Source organism: Ailuropoda melanoleuca, chromosome 9 (assembly GCF_002007445.2).
Source record: "Ailuropoda melanoleuca isolate Jingjing chromosome 9, ASM200744v2, whole genome shotgun sequence".
Lineage (NCBI taxonomy): Eukaryota > Metazoa > Chordata > Mammalia > Carnivora > Ursidae > Ailuropoda > Ailuropoda melanoleuca.
Window position 1 is genome coordinate 6,273,134 of NC_048226.1, and position 27,267 is coordinate 6,300,400.

The 27,267-nt window shown below is 50.2% G+C and overlaps 1 protein-coding gene across 1 annotated transcript in view; it reads right to left on the reverse strand.

Moving 5' to 3' along the window:
* Positions 1-1,643: 1,643 nt before the first annotated feature.
* Positions 1,644-27,267, reverse strand: part of ABHD2 (abhydrolase domain containing 2, acylglycerol lipase) — a 98,734-nt gene continuing 73,110 nt past the window's right edge. The window contains exons 6-11 of the mRNA XM_002919557.4: positions 24,850-25,033; positions 16,317-16,409; positions 13,610-13,720; positions 11,002-11,071; positions 9,488-9,572; positions 1,644-7,560 (exon numbers count right to left, since the gene is read on the reverse strand). Coding sequence (XP_002919603.1) covers positions 7,364-7,560; positions 9,488-9,572; positions 11,002-11,071; positions 13,610-13,720; positions 16,317-16,409; positions 24,850-25,033 — 740 coding nt within the window. The 3' untranslated portion in view covers positions 1,644-7,363. The remainder of the gene's footprint in view (positions 7,561-9,487; positions 9,573-11,001; positions 11,072-13,609; positions 13,721-16,316; positions 16,410-24,849; positions 25,034-27,267) is intronic.

Here is a 27,267-nt window from a genome sequence, read left to right on the forward strand (position 1 = left end):
TAAAGGAAAAAAAAAAAAAAAAAAAAAAAAAACGACTAAAAAACCCGAGGTTAAATTTGCTCAGGATCAGAGATGGGACCTTGACCAGCAACTCTGGCTCCAAATCCTTTCGGCCCTATCACTCCTCAGGCTTTGCACCAGATGTTTATTTCTGGGGCTGGGGGAGGTGCGGGTAGGAAGGGGAAAAGGGACAATGAAACTAGAACTTCATTTATTCCCGGTCCGTTTCACCAACCATCATTAGATAAAGGAGGCAGTAACTTTAAGAGGAAACCAAACTGTCTTTGGTAGAGATGCTGGGCATTTCTAAATGGGGTAGAGAGCATGAATCGAAGGGAAGTTTCTGGGTGCGCATAGCCACAGGGAGAGGGGGGTTTAACTTAACCCCTTTGGGGTAGAGATTCCGCAGTTCAAGGCCAAGCTTCCTGGACTGTCTTCCCAATCACACGAATACAGGTAAGCCCCTCAAAGCGGCATACCTGAGAGAGGAAAGAGGCTGTCATTCACGTGGACACCCAGTTAGGTGTTTGGTCCTTACCATGGGCAGGTCCTCCCCCACAGGGCTAGAGCAGAGGGGCCCGCTGATGAAAGCTGTAATGAACTACAGCCCCGTTGGGACGGCGAGTGATCGTAGGTGAATGTCACTGAGCCACAGAGGTATAGGGTTGCCTCAGGAGAGGCTCAGCTAAGGTGCCGACCACCTCGGCAAGCTGCCAGCATCGACCAACCCGACATCCTGGACCTGAGATCTCTTCCGTATGTACTTTTCATAGGTGGTGTTCTTTACAAGGTGGTTTTCTTGGATCAAAAGAATCTGGCTGTTGTGTGGGGGAAAGGAAGCGGGGGAAGCTTGCTTACTAGAGAGGGGTGAACTGGGGAATTTGATAGTGGGCATTCTTAGGTCGTGTAATGCACACCCTCCAGAACCAACACCCCCCCGCCCCGCCCGCCCAACTGGTCAGAGGTTTTGCAGAGCCAAGGAGGGAAGAAAACTGCGTGCAAAGCTCTTGGGCGGGAGAGCATGGACTAGTATCTCTCTCCTGGTGGAGCCGGTCCCTGGCCCTGGAAGACCCTTAGCTTGGATTCAGACAGATACAAAGGAGAAGAAACCACCATCAATCAACCAACCCAATATAATTTTTTTCCAACCCAATATTATCTTTGTATTATTTATTTGAGAGAGAGAGTGAGCAGGGGCTCGATCCCAGGACCTGAGCCGAAGGCAGATGCTTCGCCGACTAAGTTACCCAGATGCCCCCAACCCAACAGAATCTTAATTTAGGCGATGTTCTCTCAGTCTTTTCAAAGAACGTTCCTTAGAACAAGCATGCAAATCACACATGGCAACCACCATTTCTATCTCACCTCACATTTCCTCTGCAAGTTTCACTTTAGAGAGTAGGTGATTCCAGTGTTGGGTGCTATCTCATGCTCTGGCTTTCTTGTCTGGAGAGGTTGGGTGTGTGAAGACAGCTGCGGGCTGGTCATTTCTTTAGTATTTGCTTGCAAGGCTGGGATAAAATCAGTTGTGATTAAGAACTTGGTGTTGTGCCCGCTTCCTTCAAGCTCACGTTCGGTGAGGGCACAGGAAGAATCCTTTTAGACAGAAACTCCCACTGTACAAAGGACACACAGCCACGCCACATTTTTAACCTTTTATTTAAGTAAAGAAATTCCATTGAATCAAAGATAACAAAATTACAGTTTTTGTTTGTAATGATCTTCGTTTACCACCAACACACAGAATCAAAATAGAGCCAAAAGTCAAATGAGAACATAAAATGATCAAGGACACCGTTGTTTAGTATAATTTCTTAATAAAGGTAAATATCCTCATATTTAGAAAAAATTGCATTGCTAGTTGCAAATCTTAAATGCCCCTGTGCTGGAGGATCCTGTATTTCCCACCACCACCCCCCAAAATCCGGCGGCACGGAGGCTTTCAGAACACAAACTCAAAAACACGTGATTTGCAGGGCAGCATCGGATGTTTCAGAAAATCAAAGAAAACAAAAGCAAACAAAACAAAAACATTAGGAATGTCAGAGTGATGGTTCTCAAAAATCAATCTGGAAGCAGATCTGCCAACAGAAGAGTGCAGCTGAGCGAGTCCAACCAGGGAAAGGAGAGATGGAACCGCCCCCACGCCGCCCCCAGCCCTGGTGTTGCTGAGGCAGCCGCAGTGGCAGAAGTCAAAGGCTCGAGTACAGTGAAGGTCTTCCTGAGGCAGTGGGAGAGACCCAGACCATCGGGAACTGGTGTGGAGAGGTGACAGGACTCTACGCGGACTTGTGCTTAGGACGACGGAAGAGGCCAAAACAAAGCCAGACAAAACCTAAGTCCTACCCTCAGGATGGACCAAGTCCCCGGGTCTGGTAGAGAAGTGGCTGGCATGGGGACCGAGGGGGTCAGCAGTTCTTCTCAGTGACTGGGGACTCCTCAATGTGGGTGGTCGGGAAGGAGCTGGCCTTTGAGAAGAAGGGCCTTTCTACAGGTGCTAGAAGTGGACTGTCCCCAATTTACGGCAATAGATTTCTTGGATAGTGGGGACCAGAACGGGGAGAAGGTAGGTTCTAAATTTCCGTATTAATTGAACGGAGTCAAGGTAGACTTAATCCACTGGTTAGAAATGGACTCCAGCTTGTTCATTAGATACACAAACGCTTTCCCCCCCACATACGTGTCAGGAAAAACCGTTCGGGGGGCAGGGGGAGGCTGACTCTTCCAGAAGGGGCAGCTGTCTACTGTCTGCGAGGCTGAGAATGGCTGGCAAGCCTGACTCTCCAGCCTGCCTGCCTCCCAGGGCCACTTGGGGAGGATGCCTGGACTGCGGTGTCCGGAGTCCGCAGCAGCAGTGAGACAGGCAAGAGGGAGCATCGTTTGTTCTGGATAGCCTTCCGGTTCTCACAGCCAGCGGGGGCCCGCTCCCTTCCCCTTAGCTTTGAGTACAATTTGGCAAAAGCAATCCCACCTTATGAAGAAGGGGGTCCTTCCTTCTGCTTAGATAACAGAGCTCGGCCTCTAAATGCCACAGACAGGCCACACTTTGTGGCTTTTTGAAGCCTCCCAGTGATCCAAAGCGGCTGTGAACAACAGAGCAAGGCCGAGAAGGAAGAGAGGCGTCGGGGGACGAGACATTTGGCCAGTTCTGAATCACATGTACTGTTGGGGGGGGGTGCCTGACGTAGCGAGGAGCACACAGGCCACGTGAAGATTCTCTGGCTTTGCTGTGGCTTTGCTTCAAACTTCCACAGCAAGAGAACTTGAATTCCAGTGCCACAACATCGTTGGGACACCTGGGGACACTCTAGGGGCAAGGTAAGGCTTTTGGCACAGAGAACAAAGCCAGATGATGCTGTGTGCGGTGCTCTGGTGGGAAATGCTCTTTCATAACTCTCCTGTCCTGCCTGGAGGACAAAGCCCTGAGTTCTCCTGACTCCACGCGACGTTTCGGGGATCTTTACTTGAGCTCCAAGAATCGACGGCACAGGCAAAGAAAAGCCCCTCACATCTCAGACATCTGCTTGCCTGGCAAACACAAACAAGAACACAGGCATTGTTTCTCTGGAGCTGGCAAAGGGGATCTCAAGTCACACAGTTACAAAGAGAGCTCTCATTCAGATGCCGGGCATCGAAGCTCAGCTATCCAGAAGGCTCGGCTCTAATGAAGACTGTGGTTTCAGAATGAAAGCCTGAGAGGGAAGGATTTCTGCCCTGGGAAATAGGACTGTGAATCTCAATGCTCTGAGTCCCACGGAAGGCTGGGGACATTCGCTTTGTTCCGATGGTCAGCACCTGTCCCAGTCACAAGACCACCCTCGGGGAAGCAAGGCTATTGAGATGACAACAGAGATTCTAAAGAGAAGCCAAAGACACAGGGTTTTGGGTCATATCAAGGGTCTTCACTGGTAAAGGCTTAATGCAGAAGCTCTCTCTCTCCAAGTCCCCCCAGAGTGAGGCTTGACAGACCCGATACCACTTGCGAGGGCCGTGGAAGGCAGGTGGGAATGCCGAGGCAAACGATGTGTAAATAGATGAATGGTCTTCAAGATGGTCTAAGGTGAGGGCCCTGGGGCTCAGAGAGGTGAAGTGATTGCCTTCAATCCAATGTGAATTAGAGACGATCGGGATGAGAACCCAGGTCTCTTGAACCCTAGCTCCCTAACACCAGGTCAGGAAAGGAATGCTCCTCTTTCAGGCATATTTCCCTTCTTACGGGATGTCACAGGGACCCCTGCCAGTGTGTTGTGCTGCAGAGGGGTTAAGAGAATCTAGTGACAGCAAACAACTTTCTGCTTTCATTCTGCCCTGGAATCACTAGCGCAAACTCACAGCAGAGAAGAGAAGAGCTTTATCATGAAGTCTGTTAAATTTCCTTCTAACAAGACGTATCAAGGAGACGTGACATCATTTTCTACATAATCTGAATTTGGCTGGGATCCGTTACTCATTAGTTGTCTTCAAATTGTTTGAGGGACAGGGAGCACGGCCAGAAGAGATGTGGGTGCTTTTCCTCTTTGGTTTTTCATGTGTTATCCCTGCGATAGGATTGCCTAGGTCTACGCAACTTCTATCTGTATTCTGATTTTTAAAATATTCAAATGCTCTTTGAGAATTCGGCCTTGTGTTAGGCCAAAGAGGACCTTCACAGCAAGAAGAGCGCTCCCATTATCATCAGAAATGAATGACTTCAGGAAGAAAAGCAAAGAAAGCTGGAGGAAGGAAAAAGCTGACCTACATATAAAATGCCGCTCCCTTGTTTATTAGGCAGGTTTGCATCTCTGTAAATTCAATGCCTCTGTGCTTTCATTCAGGGACAAACAAGAATTTTCCTGTAAGACTGCCACGGTCACATTCTCATTTCCATGCCTGAGAGCCTGAAGCCCGAACAAAGGACTTCAGTTGATTTCATGTGAGCCAAAATGGAATGTGAGTGCCATTCAGAGTCACACGCTAGAAAGATTTCAGCTGGGAAGTGACCCCCACAGTCCCATGGGGTAAATTCCGGTCGTGTGGTGACAAAGGCCAGGCCCCAGGCCCTGCCTCTCCTCCACCATCAGACCCCAGGGACTTCTGGTCACCCACCAGCCCCCTGGTGTGCGACAACAGGACTGGCTTTTCTCTTCCTGAATGGAGCTGGTACCTGGCCACTACTCTGTCAGAAAAGGTCAACAGATGTGACCTAAGGCAAAGGCCAAGGCATCTCTTGCTTCCTGGGATGGTGATTCGGACCCATTCAGTTATTGCTTCGTTTACCTACTTTCACAAATGGTCTGTAGGAAAGAAACAAGACTACGAATCTTCTAGATTACAGCTGTGCTATTGGGTGGAGGGAAGAGCAACGGGGGGGAGGGGACCAGCTTCCAAATTGAGGGGGTAGATGATAAAGTGCCAATTTGTGCTAAAAGAACATGGAAAGGAAATGCACTAGAAAAATAACAGCTGGGGAGGGTAAGTCACAACCATGAATTTGGTGTATGTGAGAAATTACAACAAAGCAATGGTGGGGACCACAGAAGTCTCAATCTTTTGAGACGGTGGTTTTCTCGATGGTATTAATTAGGATGATCTGGCGATTGTCAGAAAACAACTTCAGGTCATAGTCATAGTCACTTGGACCGTCATAGTCACTTGGACCAACACTCAAACCACATCCACCTGTGGCCACGAGGGGCACACTCTGGCCCTCAGGTGGCTCCCTTTACCCCTGAAACATCCACACAGACCCACTATTTATAATCCTATCTGTCCTGGAGCAAAGGAGATGAAGCAAGGACATTAAAAAAAAAAAAAGTGTATCCAAGCAATTCCATTCATAGTTCCGTTTAGTTCCAGATAGCAACTGCTGATTTTCCAAAGTGCAGGGTTTTTAGATATTCAAGTACCACAGGATTGGAGAAAAGAAGTACTTGAAACCTCGAATAACATTTTCATTTGAAAAGACATACTTTGGAAAGATCTATCCAACAGACTATAAATACAGGCTATTAAATTAAAAATCTGGTTTCAAAATAACACCCTTTTCGGTTGGAAAGATCTTTCTCCAAACTCAGATCCAGCTTTTGAATTGTTTGGTTATCAAAAGCCAGGGCTAGAAAGACTTGGGTTAAAAAAGTAAAATTACCATTGAATGTTTAAAAACAAAACAAAACAACCCAAAACACCTCTATGAAAAGGAGGGACAGGAAAAAAAAAAAAAGGCAAACGATGACATCCACAGGTGTAGACAAGGAGAGTAACTCCCAGGCTTCCCTGGAGGGATGTTCTCTCAACCCTCAGCAAGCCGCGTTTGTCATGGGTCTCTAGAACTGGCAGCGTCTCGGCCATCCACCGGGTCCAAGTCCCCCCTTTTATCGGTGAAGAAACGGAAGTTCAGAGGGACCTGTCCAGGGTCATACAGCCAGGGAAAAGCAGAGTCCGGCGTTGCCCGAACTCTTCACTCCCCATCAGGCCCTCTCCTGAGACATCACACTGCCGCCACTCGAGGGCAGCTGGACAGGACAGACACTGCTGCTTTGGAGGCCCCTGGGAGCTAAGGGACACGTCTACCTATACATTTCCATAAAATGAGCTACCGTGATGTTTCCCACTGCAAGGCCCCGCAGCAGAACGGCGTTTCCCGAATCTGCCTGGTGATGAGAATCACTGGGGCCATTTGTCAAAAATTAAAATCTCCAGACCTCTTCCCAGACCCACTGAATCGGCCTCTCCCAGGGGACGGACCTGGGAGGCTGAATTTTTAACAAGTGCCCCCAGTAACTCTCATCGTTGGCAAAGGTGTGGGGAGACTGTCTTAGAAGATTGTAAAGGAGGAACCTGGCTCCTGACTCCAGGGAACTTTCTTGGCCACGTGAAGAGGACATGGCAGTGTGAGAGGCCCAGGTGCTTAGGCTCCCATGCTGACCGGCCTCTTTGGCATCAGCCTAGATGGGCGAGGGCTCACCACGTTCTATGTAACGACACACACGACCACCACAAAACAGCATACACCCTTCACTGCTCCTGGGGACAAGCCTTTTGATTGGCAAAGCAAAACTGCTGTTTAGACACATTTTTAATAGGGAAACTAGATGTAATTGGCTTAAAAGCAATCAAATGCTGAAAGTGGACAGGAGGGTGAGAACCCTGTCGCTTGTCACCATGGATAACAATGCAATGGAGAAAACCAGTAACTAAGCACAAAAATAGCCTGGAGCTCCCAGGGACGGCAGCCTATTCCGGCAGGGGTGTGCCTGGTGGGTCGTCCCTGCTGATGGCGTGAGGTCAGATCCAGGTCACTGAGGGAGATGGAGGACCTGAAACAGCCAGTGAGGGACGCGGGTTCCAGGGGAGGCGGCTGGACCGCGTCAGAGTCCAGGAGGCCTCACTCCAGCTCGGCCTCCACCTGCTCCGTGTCAGAGCACTGTGACTTGTTACGCTCCCACTGGCAGATGGCATTGGCGTACTCCACCACCAGCTTATCCATCCACGTCAGGGGCTCGGGGAACAGCACGGAACCCTCAAAGAAGCCCAGATGGCCTCCGTGCAGAGGCAGCACAAACATGACGTTCTCCCGTTTCTCTGCGGGGGAAAGGCAGCAGGTGAGTCACCGACTGGTTAGCTCCAGGGCAGGACCGGCCACGGCGAGCTGGCCTGGGTGGCCCAGGCTTTCCCCACAGGTCCAGGTCAGCAAGAGGCCAGAGGACTCCTACTCGGCCTCGTTCACCAAAGCGGGAGGGAGATCAGGTGGGCTGGGCTGGGCAGGGCGGTGCTCCAGCTCCTGGAGCAGCAGCTTGGCTTTGGCGTGGAGTGGGCACCAGCTTAAGAAATACTTAGAAATCTAAGTGGTTCTCAAACTTGGATGTGTATTACAGAGAGAGAGAGAGAGAGAGAGCGCGCACGCGCGCACGAGTGAGCGAATCCAGGCACTGGTATTGCTAAAGCTCGCCAAGTCATTTCAATTATATAGCCAGATGTTTCCCAAATTTCACTGCGCCTCCAACATCACGGGGCTAGCACCTTAAAATGCAGATTCTGCTTTAACAGCCCCAGAGAAGAAGCTGAGGTTTTGCATTTCTAACAAGCTCCAGGTGAGGGCCATGCTAGAGGCTAGGGGTGGGGGCCAGGCTTTGAGTAGGGACTCCTTGAATTTACGCTTTTACTAGAGAACAAGGTCAATTCAGTGGAGTCGATGTTTTTTCCTCATAGACACTTATCTTTTAAGACTAAACCAGAACTTAAAGCTGCAGATTGTGTTTAAGATGCTCAACATATATGGAATGGCCACACCGAGCGCCGCGAACCTGGGGCCTGACTTCGGGAGTCCCTGTGTGGGTTAGCCCCGCATGCGCTAGGGAAGGCCACTGTTGGAGATGTGGCCAAGTGGGCAGCTGTGTGCGGCCGGGGAGCACCGGACACATCTGTCTCTCCAGGGGACAGACTGACAGGGGCCTGGCTGCTCCGGGCCTCGGAGGCGCCTCCTGGCACGCACGTTCTGGCTCTGCGGGGCCCTTTTCTTGTCTGATCCCCTCCATTCTTCCTTTTCAGTTATTATATCATAAATTCTGTGTGCCAGCATGAGAGCTACGGGTGTTGCTTTGGACCTCAGAAGGAAAGAGCGCGGTGGCTTTCTCTCACTGCTACGCGCGACTGAGCAAGTCACTTTTGCGCAGGAAGCCCACGGTTTGCTAGTGGGTTGATGAGAGCCGGCTTTTATCACCCAGCACACCTGCATCTCATTCAACATCCACTCGGAGCAGGGCCCTGAGCTCCAGCTGGGCATGGGGCTCTGCCTGCTGTATTATATAGTCCTCTAGCTTGGGGGAACCAGGAGTGCCCCCTGCTCTGGTTGATACAGGATATTTACAAGAGAAACGTAACCACAGAAGGCTACGGGGTGGGGGGTGGGGGGAGCAGAACGGGTCCCAGGGATCTGATTTGCAGTGCAAGGTGCCCTTGGAATTCCCAAGTGTTTCCCTCTGCTGCCCACCCTTCTCATTCCCCCCTCAGCTCCTCTCCAGGGTGCAGCGAGACCCAGCCGGCCTGAAGCACAGCGACATTCCCACGAGCCATGTTCTCTGCTTATATTTTTATCCTCAAAGCAGATGGAGAGGCTATCTGTCAGAAGAAGTAGAACTGGCTTTTTTTGTTTTGCTTTTCATGTCAGGTTTGAAGTCAAAATATCTCTTTAAGTCCAACTCTCAGACTTAATGGAACACTAACCCTGAAACGATAACTTCAGAGAACACCAGGGGACTCCCCCAAACCCCTCTTGGCTATGGATATAAATGACGGGTCATCTCTGGCACCAGGACAGGACACGAGAAGGCTCTCTGCTCAAGCCCCATCACAGCCCCAGGACTATCAGGCCAGGCGGAAAGAGAACTCTGCCACGGGATGTCCTTCCCCATAAACACCGGCCTCCGGGAGGTGACAGCGGGTGGAGGGGACAGAATTTACCATGGCAATGTGCTGAGTGGCTGAGGGAGCAGCAGGAAGGAACACTTACCTGAAAGAGATTTGGGAATGGTTAGGAGGCTTTCGTGCACCAAGGGGTCATCGGCCGCGTTAACCAGCATGAGAGGAACATAAATCTGCAACAGGAAAATAAGGCAGAAATAAACTATCGAACCCCATTGATTCAAGGCTCAGATTCACTCCCGGCCATGTCTCTGAAGCGAAGGGAAGAAGGTCACTGCTCAGTTTGCTGCAAGGGTGGACTGAGGGTGCCTTGTCTTCCCGGGCAGCGGCATGAATCAGAGGCGTGCCCTCGAGGCAGCCTGGCAGGTGGACGCAGGAGCAAAGCTCCTGGTATTCTAGATGATCCCCACGCTCTGAGGGGGGGCAGGCAGGGCTCAATGCGGCTCACAGTATCTCAGGTTAGCCCATCTTTCAGAAAAATGATCTTACAAAGAGTTGTGTAAATATTCATTCCGTTTATATGGTGGGGGAGGAAAAATGGGAGTGTGCTCCTCTCCAGACAAGGGAGCCCTTCTAGAGGAATCTGAAGGTGAGAAACAGGAGGAAGCTGATGGATCCTGGGAAGCAGTTAACATCCATTTTAGTAAGACAGGCCTTTTCACTTTAGTAGACGGGCTGTTGGGGGGCACTCAGGCCCAGGCAGTGCAGCGGCCGGTTGTGCTGAGCTGGAGGCCTCTCTCGAACACCGGCTCTAGGCAGCTCAAGGGCTCTGTAGTGGCTTAAGGGAAGACGCCCAAAGCCTGAGGATGATGCTAACCGGTGGCGGGGGGGGGGCGCAGTATGACAGACGGCAGAACTGCAATTCACCATCACCTGCTTCTGCTGGGCGAGCAGAGGGCTCAACCACCAGGTGGACACTGATGGGGATAAATGGGAAGTCCTGTGTTTGAGTAAAAGGAGCAATGGTACAAACAGAATGATGAGAGACTGGTCTGGTGGCGGTGCAGGTGAAAACCACAGGGAGTTCAGGGTTGGCCGCAGGCTTCACTGACCCCACTCCGAGTTTACTGCAGCTATTGAAAACTGTACTCATATAAGCCGGTCTACCTTGTCAACAGACCTGTTCCTCATTTGGATGCAGAAATACATCTGTTTTCCTCTGCGCTCACCGGATCATGGCAGAAACCTTGAGTTTAGTTCTAGTTGCTACACTAACAAAATGCACAGGGGCCAAACAAGGGGTCTAAGACCAGGACTGCAGGAAATCTACCCAGATCTATGGGAGCCGAGCAGGAAGCGGGCAGAGGACAGAGGGAAACATGGGTGTCGCGGTAATTTCGAGGGCTTTTACACAGACCCAGCAGCAGGCCGGTCCCGCTCTGCACCGAGGGGCAGCTCTGGGATTAATATACGGAGGTCATGGAGGGACAGAGTTTGGTTCAGAAACGAAACCCAAGCCAACAGCTGCCGGGGTCCGAGCCCGATTCTGGCTGAGTCTCCACCAAGGACGTTGTGGAGCGTGCTCGATGCACGTGTGCGAAGCTGGAGGAAGGGCCACTGGTTCGGAGAGGCTGCTCGCTCAGAGTTCACGCCGCCACTCACCCTGTGCAGGTATCGCATGCAGCTTTCCTCCTCGTAATATTCCTTCAGGGAGTTATAGCCGTGGAACTTCCTGCGAGACACGCACACACACACACGCAAAGGAGAAAGACAAAGCAATACTTGTCACGAGATCGGACGCTGAGCTGACTTGGCCACCTACAGGCTCTGTGACCTTAGCAAACTCTTTAACCCCTCTGAGCTTCTCTCTCTGTAAAATGCAGCTAGAGACGGTAACCTTCCTTAATGGCACTGACACTGGTGGCATTAAAGTGAATGCCAGCACAGTGCCCGGCCCAGAGGCATTACTCAGTACGTGCTATCCACAGTATTTATTAGCAGATGTTACACCCTTCGAGTAAGGATAAAACCAGATGTCACTGCAGACACTAGGAAACTAATATTCAAAGGCATTTACGGGAACTTTCTCTTCAACAGAATTCTTCCTGGCAGAGGAACCCCGACCACTGTGGACTGGAAAGTTACCAATTCTGTCCACCCATGGAGCAGCAGTCAGAGATACTCAACAGAACCTTCCATGCTCCCGCACGGATGGAAGTCCAGCAATTCAGCTCTGCCCTGTGCTCTATTCAGCCTGAGCTCTGGAAACCTCTTTCTGACACACATTAGGGCCTCTGGTTTCCGCGTGGCGGTTTTGTTCTATTCTGACTGGGGTCTTCACAAGACCATGCCTCCCTGAAGCTGTGAATGTCGGGTGTCTCCACCCGGGAAGAACCCAGAGAGCTCAGGCTGCACTGTGAGGGCCCACTTGAGAGCAGCCATCAGCTCTGGGGCACCTGGGGCACCTGTCCTCATGAAATCAGTCCCTCTGTGGTCTCAGCGGGCCAGGGAAGCGCTCCAGTCCTCCAGTACTCCTGGTGATGGGTTAATGAGGATCTGCCCAACCGGTCATGTTCATGGAAAATGCTACAATCCAGCACTATTCAAAAGGGAGGCTTTAGGGAGAGTTGAGGAACTCTTCTCTTTGGGGCTTACAACAATTCAGAAGATGAATGGGGAATTTAAATGTTTCGTTTCTTATTAGATACCACAATAAAGTCACACGATCCAGTGAGGGTGGGCAGAATCTAGTCTCACCTGCTGAATGTACCAGTGATTTTATGGCTTCTGTTTTCTTTGTATAACTGTTAACAGGCATATTTCAAAGTTACCTGGTGTAAGAAAGCTACTAAAATCCCATCAGGAAGATAAGAACCCTCAGGTCAATATCTGCTTATCTATTGGATGAACCCTAGCTTGCTTTAGACCACGCCTGAATGTATCAAATGGTCATTAAGTCAAAAGAATGAGGTTTTTTCTTTTTTTTAAAAAAGATTTTATGTATTTATTTGATAGAGAGAGAGAGATAGTATGAGCAGGGGAGAGGGGGAGAAGCAGACTCCCTGCTAAGCAGGGAGCCCGACAGGGGCTTGATCCCAGGACTCTGGGATCATGACCTGAGCCGAAGTCAGATGCTTAACCGACTGAGCCACCCAGGCAACCCAAGGATGAGGTTTTTAAAGAGAAGTGCGGTCAGAGATCAACGGCCGCTTTTTCCAGCTGAGGCTAAGCTCAGTAAGCTCAATCAGAAAATATGTGTACCAGGGGAAAGAGGACATTGTCAGGGTCTCAGCCTCGGGTGCCTGAAGGGGGAGGGCAGGTGAAGGGTAAAGGAACAAAGTGGGCGGGATTTGCGCAGGACACTCACAGGAGAGGCTTCCCGCCCCCAAAGAAAGACGCTCTTGTTTTCTTGCAACAGACAGCCTTCTCGGTCTATTTTTTGTTTTTTTATTTTTGACAGACATAGATTGAAGAAATATTTCCTTTTCCTGCCAATGTAGATTATGTGGCATCTGATCCTGGCCCCAGGGTCAGAGCACAGCAGGCAGGGTAAGGACTGTAGGGCGTATGCACCCCAGCTCCCCAGTTCCGGCTCAGTTAGGCCACACAAGAGTGCAGAATGAGTGGTGAGATCCTCTCCTTGTTTTCTTTTCTTTTCTTTTTTTTTTTTTAAAGATTCCATCCATTTATTCAACAGAGATAGAGACAGTCAGCGAGAGAGGGAACACAAGCAGGGGGAGTGGGAGAGGAAGAAGCAGGTTCATAGCGGAGGAGCCTGATGTGGGGCTCGATTCCATAACACCGTGATCACGCCCTGAGCCGAAGGCAGACGCTGAACCGCCGTGCCACCCAGGCGCCCCCTCTCCTTGTTTTCTAAGAGCAACTAGAAATTTGGATTTTTCTGTGCGACCTTCAGTTTTTAAACACTAGACACTTATTCAAAGAATAAAAAAAGCCCTGGTGGCACCTGGGTGGCACAGTTGGTTAAGCGACTGACTCTTGGTTTTGGCTCAGGTTATGATCTCGTCGTTTGCGGGATCAAGCCCCATGTCGGGCTCCACGCTCAGCAAGGAGTCTGCCTGAGTTTCTCTCTCCCTCTGCTTCTCCCCCCGGGGTGCCCTCTCTCTCTCTCTCTCTCTCAATAAATAAATCTATAAAAACAAAAACAAAAAAAACCCTTAACACTAAAGTGGGCGAAGAAAAACCTCGCGCTAGGCAGTGGTGGCCTGCAGCCTCCCGCCAGGCGCCCCGTCCCTGGACATGTGCACACCTCATCACGTTGTCATCGATCTGCATCAGGGATGTGGCCGTGTAGAGGCGGCTCAGGTCTGTGTCCTCCAGGCTCTGGGGTTTCTTAACATGGTCTCCAAAAAGAGCTTGCCTAGAATGAGACACAACAGCAGACAGAAGGAGAAGCAGACGATGAACCAAATCATGTTGTACCCGTGAAACGTCTGACAATTTTGTCAGTTATACCTCAATAAAGCTGAAAAACGTTTTAAAGAACAGAAGATAAACACCGACGGCAGAGCCTGCTTCCCAGCCCAGAGGCAAGCCGGGAGAGTCTCTGAGAAGGCATATGGAGGCAAGTTAGAAATAGGTCCCTTCAGCCTTCAGAATGTCCCAGAGGTTGAGCCTGTAATGTCGACTTTTGAGTAACTGCAGAAAGATGGTTGTCAAGATCTTATTTTCCTTTTCAGGGGCAGCTAGACAGAAATCGGGTTTGAGCCTAGGTGAATACAGTTGACCCCTGAACAATGTGGGGGTAGGGGCACCAGCTTATGGCACAGGCGAAAATCCATATGGAATTTCTGGCTCCCCCAAAACCTAACTACTAACAGCCCCCTGTCGACCCAAAGCCTTGCCGAGAACAGAGTCGAGTCACACATATTTCGTACGTTACATGTATCGTCTACTGTATTCCTACCATAAAGAAAGCTAGAGAAAAGAAAATGTTATGGAGAAAATCCTAAGGAAGAGAAAATACATTTACAGCACTGGCCTGAGAAAAATATACATACACACACACCCACACAGTTCAAAGCCGAATTGTTCGAGGGCCGACTGTGTTACAAACCCTTCACAGCAGGGGAGGTCTGAGGATGGGCTCTGTGGTGAGGGGTAGGTGGTCAGCCAAACTGTGGGGGGGTCCTTCATCTATGGTTGTGGGGGCCTGTCTGCACACTGGTGCTGACACTGCTCCTTTCTCTTTAGGAGCTGTTTCTGTCACTTCACGAGGAAGACAGCAGTAAACCCATCGGGCGCTGGGGCAACGCAATGGCTCTCCATGTCAACTAAAAAGCTTACGTATACTCAGAAGTCATTGTTTCTCTTAAGAAAAAGATCCATCTTGAGAGGATGATAATAAAGGTAGAGATCAAAATGTGCACATTTAGACTTTCATTCCCTGCAAGGTCTCAGGCACACAGCTGAAGGAGGACTGGGTTTGCGCTCTGGCCCCTACGGTGAGAAAGCTCATCACGGAAACTAAACGTTCTGGTATCTGTTCACAGTCGCTCTCAAAGAGGAACACGTTTCTTTAGCATTTTTTTCCCTTAAAAGATTACTAGGAAGATTATAGACCTAGAGTTTAGAAATCACAGTTTAAAGTGGCCCTAAAATTTCTAAATGCTTGGCTCTCTGTAGTAATTTAAAACTGTAAATACACCTGGAGCACATTCAGAGGACTCTCTCCATTTTTTAAGAATTACATGATGGACCTTCTGGACTAATTAATTAGTGGCAAGACTGGGCCCTGTACCAATACAAACGTTCTCTGGGAGGAGTTGCTTCCCATTCCAGAGGTGTGGAGAGGCCGACAGAGGCACTTGGTGTCAGAGGCTTGGCTTCATCCCTTCTGGAACGTCAGTAAACTCCCAGCCCCATCTGAACCTCAGCTGAGCCACGCCTGACTCAGGGCCCAAACACCATGAGCTGAGAGAAGACAGTTTGCATCCAGTCAGCCCAGGGGACAGAAGTCTCCTTCTGTCCTCCACCCACCCGTCACGAGGGCCCAGCAGCTTGGCAGCCTGAGGGGCCTGTGAGCACCAGCCTTGCCCAGACTCCCCGTGAACCCCGCCCACAGGAAGCCCAGTCTGGGGTGCTTTGCTGGGATAGGCAGTACCCTATTTTCTTTTAAGCACTGAAATAAAGAGAATAAGCAGCTGATCATTCAGTCAGATTGCCTTTCCTAGGATGACATCAACCCCCACCCCCCACCGAAAATTGTATTGTTTGAGCACCCATGATGTGCCAGGCTCTGAGGAAATCAACACCAGCCCGAGCCCTCCAGTGCTTTACAGTTTAGTTCAAGATGCAGGATTCACACTGGGGAAGCGACAGAAAAACCACTTGGTTTGGAAGAGTTGGGGTGGAAGAGTTGGCTTCACGGAGGAGAACTGAGACGGACCTAGAGTTTGGGCAGACATGATGGGAAGGGCACTGTGGGCAAGGCCTCAATGGTGCGGGAGAGGCCAGAGGGCACATGGGCCTCCACGTGGCCCAGTCCAGCTAGAGGGGAGGCAGGCGTGGGGGCAGAGGGAGGGATGGTATCCATAATAACAACCATAACAATAAAAGCATCGCTAATACTTATTGACTTCTATCGCGTGCCGGGCACCGCTCTAAGCGCTGGTCGGCGGCTCCCCCACTGCAGGGTTCTGAGCAGGACTGAGGGAAGACGAGCATGGGAGCGGCCCAAGGAGAAAGGTTCCTAAGCCCTGACAGGCCACCCTCGGGCCTGCTCCAGCTGGGGAAAGAAGGGTGTAGAAGGGTTCCTCGTCTTGGATCCATAGGGAATCGTGAAGGCAGCACTCGGTTTGGTGAATCTGGCAGCTCGGGACAGGTCTGTTTCTAGGCAAGTCACAAAGCGACCGGCAGAGAAGCGGCAGCGCCCCTGCCCTCATGCTGCTCTTCTGGAGGAACCAGGGCTCTGGCTTTCAGTGCCCGTCTCCCGGAGAGCGCGGCGGGCGCGGTACCTGTGTGAGAGGATGATCTTCTTCATGTTGTCGGCCATGAGGAAGTTGTAGAAACGTCGGCACCGATCCCACTGCATGAAGGTCTCCTGCGCCCTGGAAGAACGGCAGGCCAGAGTGAGAGACTGCGCCTGGGGGGACGCGCTGGCGCCCCCGCCCCGGAGAAGGTGCTCGAAGCACTTCTACCCCGGAACACTGGTCTCCGCACGTGGACTCAAACTCTCTATAGAGAGACCGGCGGCGACACCAAAACAGCCTTGCTGAACGTGAGGTCCCAGCGAGAAAGTTCTCCAGGGGCACAGGCTTTGGGGGGTGACAGTCCCAACACCCTCCTCCAGCACGGCGGCCTTTTCTTCATCACAGAAGCTGCCAGAACTGGCGTTTGGACAACTCTATGCGGCCTCCTACCCTGCGGGAAGGTTTTTCTGGCTTAATAATGGGAATGTGTAAGGGGGGTGGGTGGGTGTGGAGACGCACAGTGCAGGGAAAAATCTAAAAGAACTTCTTTTGTTGTTGTTTGAGAAGCAAAGGGAAATCATACCATTTGAGCTCTCTTTCTCTCTCTCTCTTTTTATTTTTATTTATTTATTTNGCTGCCAGAACTGGCGTTTGGACAACTCTATGCGGCCTCCTACCCTGCGGGAAGGTTTTTCTGGCTTAATAATGGGAATGTGTAAGGGGGGAGGGTGGGTGTGGAGACGCACAGTGCAGGGAAAAATCTAAAAGAACTTCTTTTGTTGTTGTTTGAGAAGCAAAGGGAAATCATACCATTTAAGCTCTCTTTCTCTCTCTCTCTTTTTAAAAAAAGATATTTATTTATTTGAAAGAGAGTGAGCGAGAGAGAGCATGAGCAGGGGGAGGGGGAGAAGTAGACTCCGGTGCTGAGCAGGGAGCCCAAAGCGGGACTCGGTCCCAGGACCCCTGGATCATGACCCGAGCCAAAGGCAGTCCCTTAACTGACTGAGCCACCCAGGCGCCCCATTTGAGCTCTCTTTTGATTAGCCTTAGAACATTCAAGGGGCAAGGAAATGGAAGAAGTAGAGCGATGATCCACTCCTTCTGGCATGGCTGCTGGGGCTGACACGACTTGGCCTACCTGACATGAGGGTCACCGCCTGACCCCCCAGCAGTGGCACTAGGCAGGTAATATTCTCCCCACCCTAGATTAGGAGACCACCATGGACTCAGAGACAGGCTCCGGGTCACACTAGGGCAGTAAGGTGTGACCTTCTCTATGTACCAGCATGGCAGATGTCCTCGGCCACACGGCAGGTGAGCAAACGGCAATGTGCTAACCGCCCCCCCCGCCGCCGTCTCGGCCCTTCCCGCTTAGCGCTTCTTTCCTGCGTGTGAACCCATGGAGTCCATGCTAACCCCCACCTTGCAGACGTCTGATCTCGAGGCCTGCTTCCACTCTGGGAATGAATCTGGGTGTCACCATTCCTGCACAGAATCCGTCGGTTTCATATCCCAGATGGCCAAAGAGGGGACTGGGTGGTTCATACATATTTTCTAAAAATCCAGGGAGTTTTATAAAGTCATTTCCCCAAGGCCGCCACACTTCAGCTTTGGAATGGCAAACATTTCCTGTAATATCGTGCTTAAAAAATAAGAGGTAGTGGGAGGTTAAAAGTGAAAGGGTTTGTGGCTTTAATGGTCTGTGACATGCTCCTAAACTATGGGCTAGGCTCAAAGGGAAGACTAAGACTGCCTTCAAAGGTCAAAAGGCCGTTCTATAAATGCACGAGGGACTCCCCCAATGCTGCAGAAACAGAAAGGATGGGCCAGGTCACCGGAGGCAGGACCTGGACTAAGGGGCACACATGCCTCATGGTCTGAGAGAGGAGGGAGGAGGGAAGTCGCCTGATCCAAAACCTGCTTCCTCTGCTTGCAGCCCCTCCTCTGACCTTGGACCCAGACTGCCCCTTCCTCAGGGAGCCAGCGGTCTCATTGTCCCAGCCTTCTTTGGCTCTTGGCCGTTTCTGGCTTTGCTGACTTCCTAACTGCTTTGATCAGTATCTCCTGCTCCTGCGTATTGGAGGGGATGAAGAGGGAAGGAAGCAGGGGTGGGGGGAGGTGGTCATACACGTAAGGCATGAAAGCACGTCCAGCACCACAGAGGATCTTGAGACTGAAGACACCGCAGGAGCCCCTCTGGGGACCCCCGGGGTGAGGATGCTGCACCCACGGTCTCCCTCAATCAGCGCTGGCTGACACGGATTCCTAGCATGTCTGCTTTCCCACTCAGCATATGCAGCGCTTTCACCACCTTTGGGTATAAAATTACGGAACAGAAACTTAATTTTATATTGGCTTAATAAAACCGAATCAAGAGTAATGTGCTGTAAATACATTCATTCCATATATCTTTTAAAAGGCCTGATTTCTTCAATACCAACAACAACAACATATGGAAGGAAATCAGGGAGGGGAATCTAGAGACTCAAAGAACCTTCAAGACAGATCAACAAATGCATTGCACAGGGATTATGTGGATCCTGATTCAAATAAGCCAACTGTTAAAAAACTTCTGTGAGACAATCAAGGAAATGTGAACCCTGAGTAGAAATGGGATATAAGGGAATCATTCATTTCTCGGTATGATAACTCGGTACTGTGGTTATATTTAAGAAAAAGTCCTTAGAGTCCTTTAGTGCAAACTAATGACATATTTTCGGATGAAATGATACGATGCCTGCGATTTGCTTTAAAATAATTCAGTTTCTGGGAGAGTGGGGTGTGCATGAGACGTAAGGGGAACAGAGCAAGAATCCCAAGCAGACTCCCCGCTGAGCACGGAGCCCCATGCTGGGCTGAGATCATGACCTGAGCTGAAACCAAGAGTCAGACCTTCAACCAACTGAGCCACCCAGGCTCCCCAGGAGATGGATTTTTAAATCACTTAGACGAGGGTCCAAATGAAACAGGCATCTACAGTCACGTGCAGGGCAATCCACTAGGGCAAGGAAGAGCCGAGCCAACCGCTTCATGCCGCTGGGGGGCTGCTCAGAGAAAGCTCAACTTCTCAACTCATATTTTGCACAATGAGTGGACGAAGCATTGATTAAAAGGAACTGAAGTCAGAAGAGAACGAGCTGGGGAAAGAATTCAAATCTCCTGACTCGAGTAAGATCTCAGAGTGCTGAGAGGCTGTGAGAATGGCCAAATCGCTTTTCTGGGGTCTTCGAGAAGACACAGACGGTGACAGTGGGAGAGAGGTTCGTGAGACTGGGTGCCCGCGACTCAGAGTCCAGAAAGGGACAAGAAGGCAGGCGTGCTGCAAATTAAGGCAGGTGATGAATTTACAGGGTGTGGAGGCAGGCAATATTAAAACACACCTTGAAAGTAATGTGCTAACGACACTGCAAAACCACGGTACATTAAGTATTTCCCAGAATTCTACCACACCAACGTAAGAAAACTGTTTTTCTTTGGGGAGGGGAGTTTCTCTTCCAGGCTTTGCCCACCTACAATCTTTTTCTTTTTTTTAGTTTTTAAAACTTTTTAATCATGGTGGTAAAAAACACATACAATTTACCTTCTTAGCCGTTTTTAAGCACGCAGTTCAGTAGTGTTAAGTGTATTTACACTATTGTGTAATAATCTCTGGAACTTTTCCATTTTGCAAATCTGAAAGTCTATAGCCATTAAAGTAGGACTTCCCATTTTCTCCACCCTACTATCATAGTTTCACATAGTTACCTTCCTCACTACATTTTTTCCCATTTTATCATCATTATTTTTAAGTAGGCTCCATGCCCAGCATGGAGCCCAATGCAGAGTTTGAACTCATGACCCTGAGATCAAGACATAAGCTGAGATCAAGAGTCGGACGCTTAACCAACTGAGCCACCCAGGCACTGCCCTCACCACTTTTAATATATACTTTCTGTCATGTTACACATTTTCTTGATTGTTAAAAAATAAAATCTTCTTTGTTTGCCACAGTACCTTGTGGATCATAATTTACGATCATCTCTCATGCTGGACATGGGCTGTTTATCTCTAGCTTGGCCCTATGAGAGAGTCATACCATAGTAGGGGCAAAACCAAGACCAGCCTTGAACAGTGTGGCTTCTGGGAGGAAGGACAGTGGAGCCTCTGGACCCGAGAGACCCAGGCAAGAGGGCTCTGGGGCAGAGAGGTCAGCTTGAGAGTACAGGCAAGAGAAAACCATCTCTGTACCCATCTCTGTACTGGGGAGCAGGCCCAGAATCCTTCACTGCAGCCTTGCTAGGTTTTGGGGCAGGATGGGGCATGGAGCTCAGACAAAGGTAGGGGTGGCCGCCTACTAATCCGTTCTCTGCCTGATGAGAATATTTTCCCTTAGGATGTACTTTAATAGGAATGCAATTACTAAATGAAAGGGTCTGTTGCACACCCTCATTTTTCTGATAGAAAACAAATCAACAATAAAAAACAAGCAAAAATCCCCAAGATGCCACGGGCAAGCCATTTGGTCAGCTTCACAGCCCACTGGTGGAAAAGCCAAGCTGTTTCCTAGGTTGGAGTTCTGCCCACAGAGTTTTGTCTACACTCAGCAGATTTTCCCCCTTGGCTTGGCTCTGATACAAAATTACTGATTGTTAAACTGTCATACAGCTCTTCCACTATAAACACAGATTTGATGAAGGGACAACTCTATAGAAGGACTTTATGAATGACATCTCTTGCTCTTGTCATAAATGCATCCACAGTCTGGAGTTTGTCCATTCAAAGCAAAAGAGAGAATATACACACCATTTGGCCAGAAACCTGGGGCCTGGCCTTCTCCGTAGCAGGAAAACCTGCTAAAAACACTATGCTAAGACTCAGCGGTGCTCACACACCCACCCAGCCAGGAGCAGGACTACACTTAGGAAGATCTAGTAACTTCTCTATTGTCCTCGAAGGGGGTCCCTATCCCCCATCTGGGTCTTGTGCCACTGACCTCTCTACCCTCACTTCCTTTCCAAATCCCTCCCCACTGGCCTCCCTGCTGGACTGAGGACTCCCTCAGCATCATATGCCTAGTGTGTAATATTTTATTTCATTTTATTTTATGAGTTTATTTGTTTATTTATTGAGAGATTGGGGGGGAAGGGCAGAGAGAGAGAATCCCAAGCAGCCTCCCTGCTGAGTGGGCTGCCTGATATGGGGCTCGACCCCATGACCCTGAGATCATGACCTGAGCCGAAATCAAGAACCAGACACTCAAAAGACTGAGCCACCCAGGCGCCCCGCCTAGTGTGTAATCTATTAGTGATGTGTACTTGGTTTGTTGCTTTGCAAACATCATTCTGTTGTCGGGAAGTACCATGAGGCCCTCAGACACAGACGATCTCCTATAGCAAAACTGCAATGAAATGCTAATATTTTGATCATATTTGGTCATTGGCAGAATCTGCAATGCAAGACTGTCGAGCCCATCCTTAGGAATGAAGAACTGATTTCACCTAAAGCTGGTCCAAAAAAGCTTCCCTTCCCTTTTCTTTAAGCCCCCTGAGCGCAGGGAATTTTTGTCTTGTTCGCGATGTGTCCCCATTACCAAGAAGGGTGTCTAGCGGGAAGAACCAAATGAGTCACGGGATGACTTAATCTGAGGTCATCTTCTGGGACCACTTCTTTTCCCTCTCACACTCCTGCCTGGCCACTACTCACTGGACGAATTCATAATCAAGAGCCTTCATAAGGAAGTTTCAAAGGATTACTTCGACCAGAGCTGGACTGAGTCTGACCACACACATTTCCAGGCCTGTGGGCAGCGGTTCGAGCTGAGGGAACGAGGCTAGGTCCACTAGGGGCCCCGGACGCCCCTCTCAGTGGAGCAGCACATCATGAACGTGAGCTTCTCTACGGCAGCGAGGCTTTGCTAACTACGGCACTGGCTCTGGCTAGAGGGCTGGCGCACTACCGGGGTGAGAAGCCAGAGGGAGGGGATGGGTCACTGACAAGCGGTTCTCGGGACTCAGCTAAGAGAGATTTACCAGCAGCATGGACTCCTGTGCGGCCCCTGCTCCGCCTCGGCGAAAAGGAAGCCTGGCTGCCATCGTCCCAGTGCTGAAATGGCTCATCGCCCTCAAGCCTTGGCAGGAAAAAAAGGTGACACTGGTTTACAGTAAGGCACTGTCCTTCGGTGAGAGGGTGTCGTTACGATGTTGAGGGCACCTGAGCCCTGGGCAGTGCCCGAGCACACACACAGGGCGGTGGGGTCCCCCTGACCCACGCCACCCCTTCCGGTGTGTCGGGCCACAGGACATTAATTCTCTGCACTGCAGGGGACAAAGCTGCCTCTTCTCTCCTCAGTGGACGAGGTTGATGTGACATTAGGTAATTCGGAGGCTGAAGATCTCTGAGGTCTCAAAGGGGGGGTGGTGTGGACAGCGCCTCGCAGATTCTAGAGTCCGCGTTTCCTAACCTTAGTTCACCAAACACGCATTTCACGCGCTCTTGCCAACAGCAGGTGGCGCTCGCGCAGCAAAATGAAATGCAGTTGCTGTTGCTTAAGATTTTGTGCTTTGGGGGGAAAAAATAAAAACAAACTTGTCCCACATCCTCCTACTTATCAAACGCTGTGTTCTCTGAACACAAATCTGTGCTCACAGTGACTTCACACAACTGGGTTTAGGAAAGGACTTGAGTGATTCCAATCTTACAGGTGATAGCAGGCTCGCTGAAAACGGGACCATTTCTCAGGTGAGAGCAGGCAGGGTCCTCATGCCAGGCCCTGCTCCGCGGAATCCTATGGTAGGCCCTTTACTATCCCAGCGACCGGGCAGGGTGGGACTTCAGTTAACTCCGGTTACATAATGGCTATGAGTTGGGAATCGGTTATTTCTAGTCAGGCCAAGATAAAGGGACATGTCCTTTCAGCTGGCTCTCCAGACACAGAGGGGAATGGAGGAGAGGATTCCCAGCAGGAAAACGAGGGGACCAACCTCGTCCCGTGACAGCAGAGCTGGAAGGGCTGCGGAGGTCCCCAGGCCCAAGGGCTGCTAATGTGACTATATATCAGAAGTGGCTTGTGAAATGTGTCCAAATGCAGATTCCTGGCCCCATGTCCCAGGTTCTTGAGTCTGAATCTCCAGGGCTGGGGCCCAAGAAACTGAATTTATTTCTAAGATCATCCCCCAAATGATTTTTAATGAAGTGAAATAGTCCCCAGTTCACCAGACTGGTCTTTGTGACCCACTGGCCTAACCTACACTTCTTGTCTCACAGTGACTGAGGATAATTACCAGTTATTGACTTTTTGCACACCTGTCCTGCATATGCGTCCTCTCCTTTGACGCCCCAAATGGTGGTCCCGGGTAGATACTATTATAGCATTACCGTCATCCCCATCGTGCAGGCGAGGAAACTGGAACCCAGGCCTCGGCCCTAGAACTTGGGAAAGGTTCCATCGGGGATGCGTTTCAAGTCTTCTTTGGGGCACATTTAAATCCTCCCTTTTGGCCAGCTTGACGCCTCGTGTGCACAGCCTGAATTCTGGGCCTGCATTTGCCTTTTGGATGTGCTGGCTTCAAATTCCAGCAATATATATATTTTTGGAACTAACAGGCAGCCTCTATCTCTCAGAAAATGCTGAAACAGGTTGTAACTACATGGCGAGAGATACAGGTGAGGCCAAAAGGCAGGAATCACTTATTAACTATAAGGACTATTTAGCATTAGGCTGGATCAATAAATAAGACTTTTTTTTTTTTTTTACTTTCTTATGCAATTCTGGATTTCTTCAAGAGATCTTTAATAACTGGTCATATCCATTTGAAATATAGAAGATATTATATAGATATAAGATTATATAAGATAATAATATATAGTTATCGTGAAGAGTGAGTACCGGAAATATGTGAATGCATTTGAAGAGTCTGGAGAGGTGTGTGTGAATGAAGGGGTGTGTGTGTGTGTGTGTGTGTGTGTGTGTGCGTGTGTGCGGTGACTCTTGAGAGATCTGGGACAACACTGATCTCCACGGGGAGGCATAGCAGATGATGATGCCCTCCTAGGACTCATCCTGTGGGGCTCTGTTGGCAGGAGACTAAGGGGTGAGGTAAACCTTTATCCGCCGGGTCATCTCCTTTGTGGAGATGTCTGGGACGGCTACAGGAGACGGACACTTGAAGGTGAGGGCACAGAATAAGTGGTTTCCACAGACCCCTTCCTATGCCCTCAGAGACTCAACGCTCCCGCAGGCAGGAGAGCTCTGCGATAAGGCCCAGCTCTCAGATGCCGGCTCTAGTGTTCTTCCGTAAACCCACGGTCCTACAAAACTCTGGAGCATGAACAGACTGAGTCAGCTCACAGAGACTCCACAGGAAACTGCAGCTGTTATGGAGGCCTTTGGCTTAGTCAGTTACAGATCAGACCCCCAAATACAGCGCAGATCGGCCTTAAGGAGGCTGGTAAGCCAGCTCCAGTGTATGATGTGAAAGCAAGACAGGGTGACTCCAGGACCCACACACCTCTGCTCAGTCCGCCACAGCGTTTCCTCCGGTCTTCACAGATGTGTGCTGGTGTCCTGGGGGGGAGAGGTGGGGGCGCGGACATCACTCACCTCAGAGCGCTATACCCCTGGCACACGCTGACACAGCACAGGACCTTCTCCTGGTTCGCCTGAGTCTCCCCCAAGTATTTGCACACGATGTTACCGCCCAGGCTGAAGCCCACAACGACCAGCTGGGTCTGGGGATACGTCTTCTTGATGTAGTTCACCATGGCTCCGAACTCCCAGGTGCAGCCTGTGGGCAGAGAGGTAAGGCCACGCGATCATTTTAGGGGCAACAAAATGACTGAACTGGAGAGAGAGCTGGAGGGTTCCTGAGTGAGTGCCAAGATGGTGAGAGAGAGAAATGTGTGTGTGTGTGTGTGTGTGTGTGTGTGTGTGTGTGTCTGTATGGAGAGAGGGAGGGAGGGAGGCATATACACAGACAGACAGAAGACACTTCTCTTCGGTTGCCTGGAGAGAAGTTTCCAGATGCTCCTTGGTATAAGAGGACCCAGCCTTAGTGGTGCCCATGAGGGGTGGTACCACGTATCACACATGTACGATGCTCTCCAAAGGTGGGTTGTAGAAAAACCTGTCTGGAGGCACACGGAAATCAAAACAGATATTCAGGGTGTACATGAGCACATCTGTTCGCATGCAGATGTAAACAGAAGCAACAGCAAAACCCTTTGGGATTAGTTTCTTCGGCTACAAAACAGGATGCTATACCCCTGTGTACAATGACTCATGGTGTTAAGAAAAGAACCAAGTGGATGTTATTTACAGGACCTTCTTGTCGGTGTGGGGGAAGGAAGGAAAGACAAACTTCGGTCTGGAGGGACGGCCAGGATGCTCTATAGGGTTAGGGTAAAATGTCCTTGGTGACGTAAGGGTAGAGCGCTGAGGGAGGCAGGCTCATTGAGAAACACACAGGAGACCTCTGCGTGGAGAGGGCCTTGTTTGTCCGGGAGGCATGATCTCAGTTGGTCCCGCTGGGAAACCCGCAAAGCCGCGTTCCGTTCTCTGCAGCTTTGCTAAGAGGAGGTTGTGCCATCCACGGGCAAAGGGATCTGTCACATCCTTCTAAGACCCAACCCCAGGCTCCTCGGGGAGCCAACTTAAAATAAAACCTAACAGGGAAAGTTAGGGATGTTGGCAAGACATGTGCACGTGACAGACCGGCAATGAGGGACTGTGGGTTTACAGTGGAAACAGGCTGTTGACCTCAGCACCGCGTCAGAGGTCTGGCCATCCCTCATGAGAGTTGAACAGCTTCTTCCCTAACCAGCAAGCCATGGGGGATGCTGCCTTTTGAGTCTGGGGCAAGCACCTCTTACAGCTTCCTCTCATGGAGGGACACAGCCTCGGCAGGGTCAGCACAACCCCAGGCGGGGGTGGGGGCTTGGTGGTTCTCAAGCTACAGTGGATGGGGGACCACCTGGGGAGGACGCTGGACATGGGCAGCCCTGGGCTTCACCCCCAGACAAGCTGATTCAGGAAGATGGGGGCCAGGCCCAGGAACCTGCATGAATGGTTTTTTTGACTAGGTAAAACATGCATATGGCACAAATTTCAAATAACATTAGAGATGTGGTAACAGGTAATTTCTTATATTCTTTGAAAAAAAAATGTCAGTGGTAGCACACAGATTATTTCGTACCTTGTTTACTTTTTCTTTTTTAACAAAGTCTTAGAAACCACTGTGTAACAATACACAGAAACCTGCCCTATTCTTTTTTTTTTAAAGTCATCTCTACCCCCAATGTGGGGCTTGAACTCACAACCCCGAGATCAAGCATGGCACACTCCACCGACTGAGCTCGCCAGGCGCCCCCGCCCTATTCTTTTTTACTTTTGACGAGGCATAACATAATACTCAGGAAAGTGCACAATGAATTTGTACATGCTTATAACTACATAAACACTGCCCGAACCATGTAAACCATGGTTTAAATTACTTTAAATAAGTCGTTGTAGCTAAAGACTCGAAAAGGCCAATCTAGACTTCTAGATTTTTCTCCAAAGCAGTTTTCTTCGACCCAACTGCACCGATCTGACAGCCTGTTAAAACCACCCAGGGATTTTGTAAAAACACCGACACTAATGCCTGGGCCCTCCCCAGACTCATTAAATCCGAATCGTCCGGTGGGGGGAGCGGGTCTTTTACCAGATCTCCAGGTGCCTCCGAAGTGCAGCCGCGGCTCAGAACCGCTGATGTAGGAACAGGGACCGCTCCCGCTCCGGCAAAGCTGGGAAAGGGGTTTCTGAAGCCTACTCCGGCTCTGCCTCGAGGCCATCCCTGTCCACTTGCGGTAAGCAACCTTCCCATGAGGAGGCGTCGCTCCGCCTTCTGGAAGCTTCCACAGCAGGGCTGTTGGCTTGGTAGCGGCTTTCTGAGTATCTCCTCAAAGCCAAGTTTCCACAGGGGGAGAGTCCCCGCTCCACTCAACCAGGCACGTCCTCCAGGTCCACCAAACGCCCAATCTT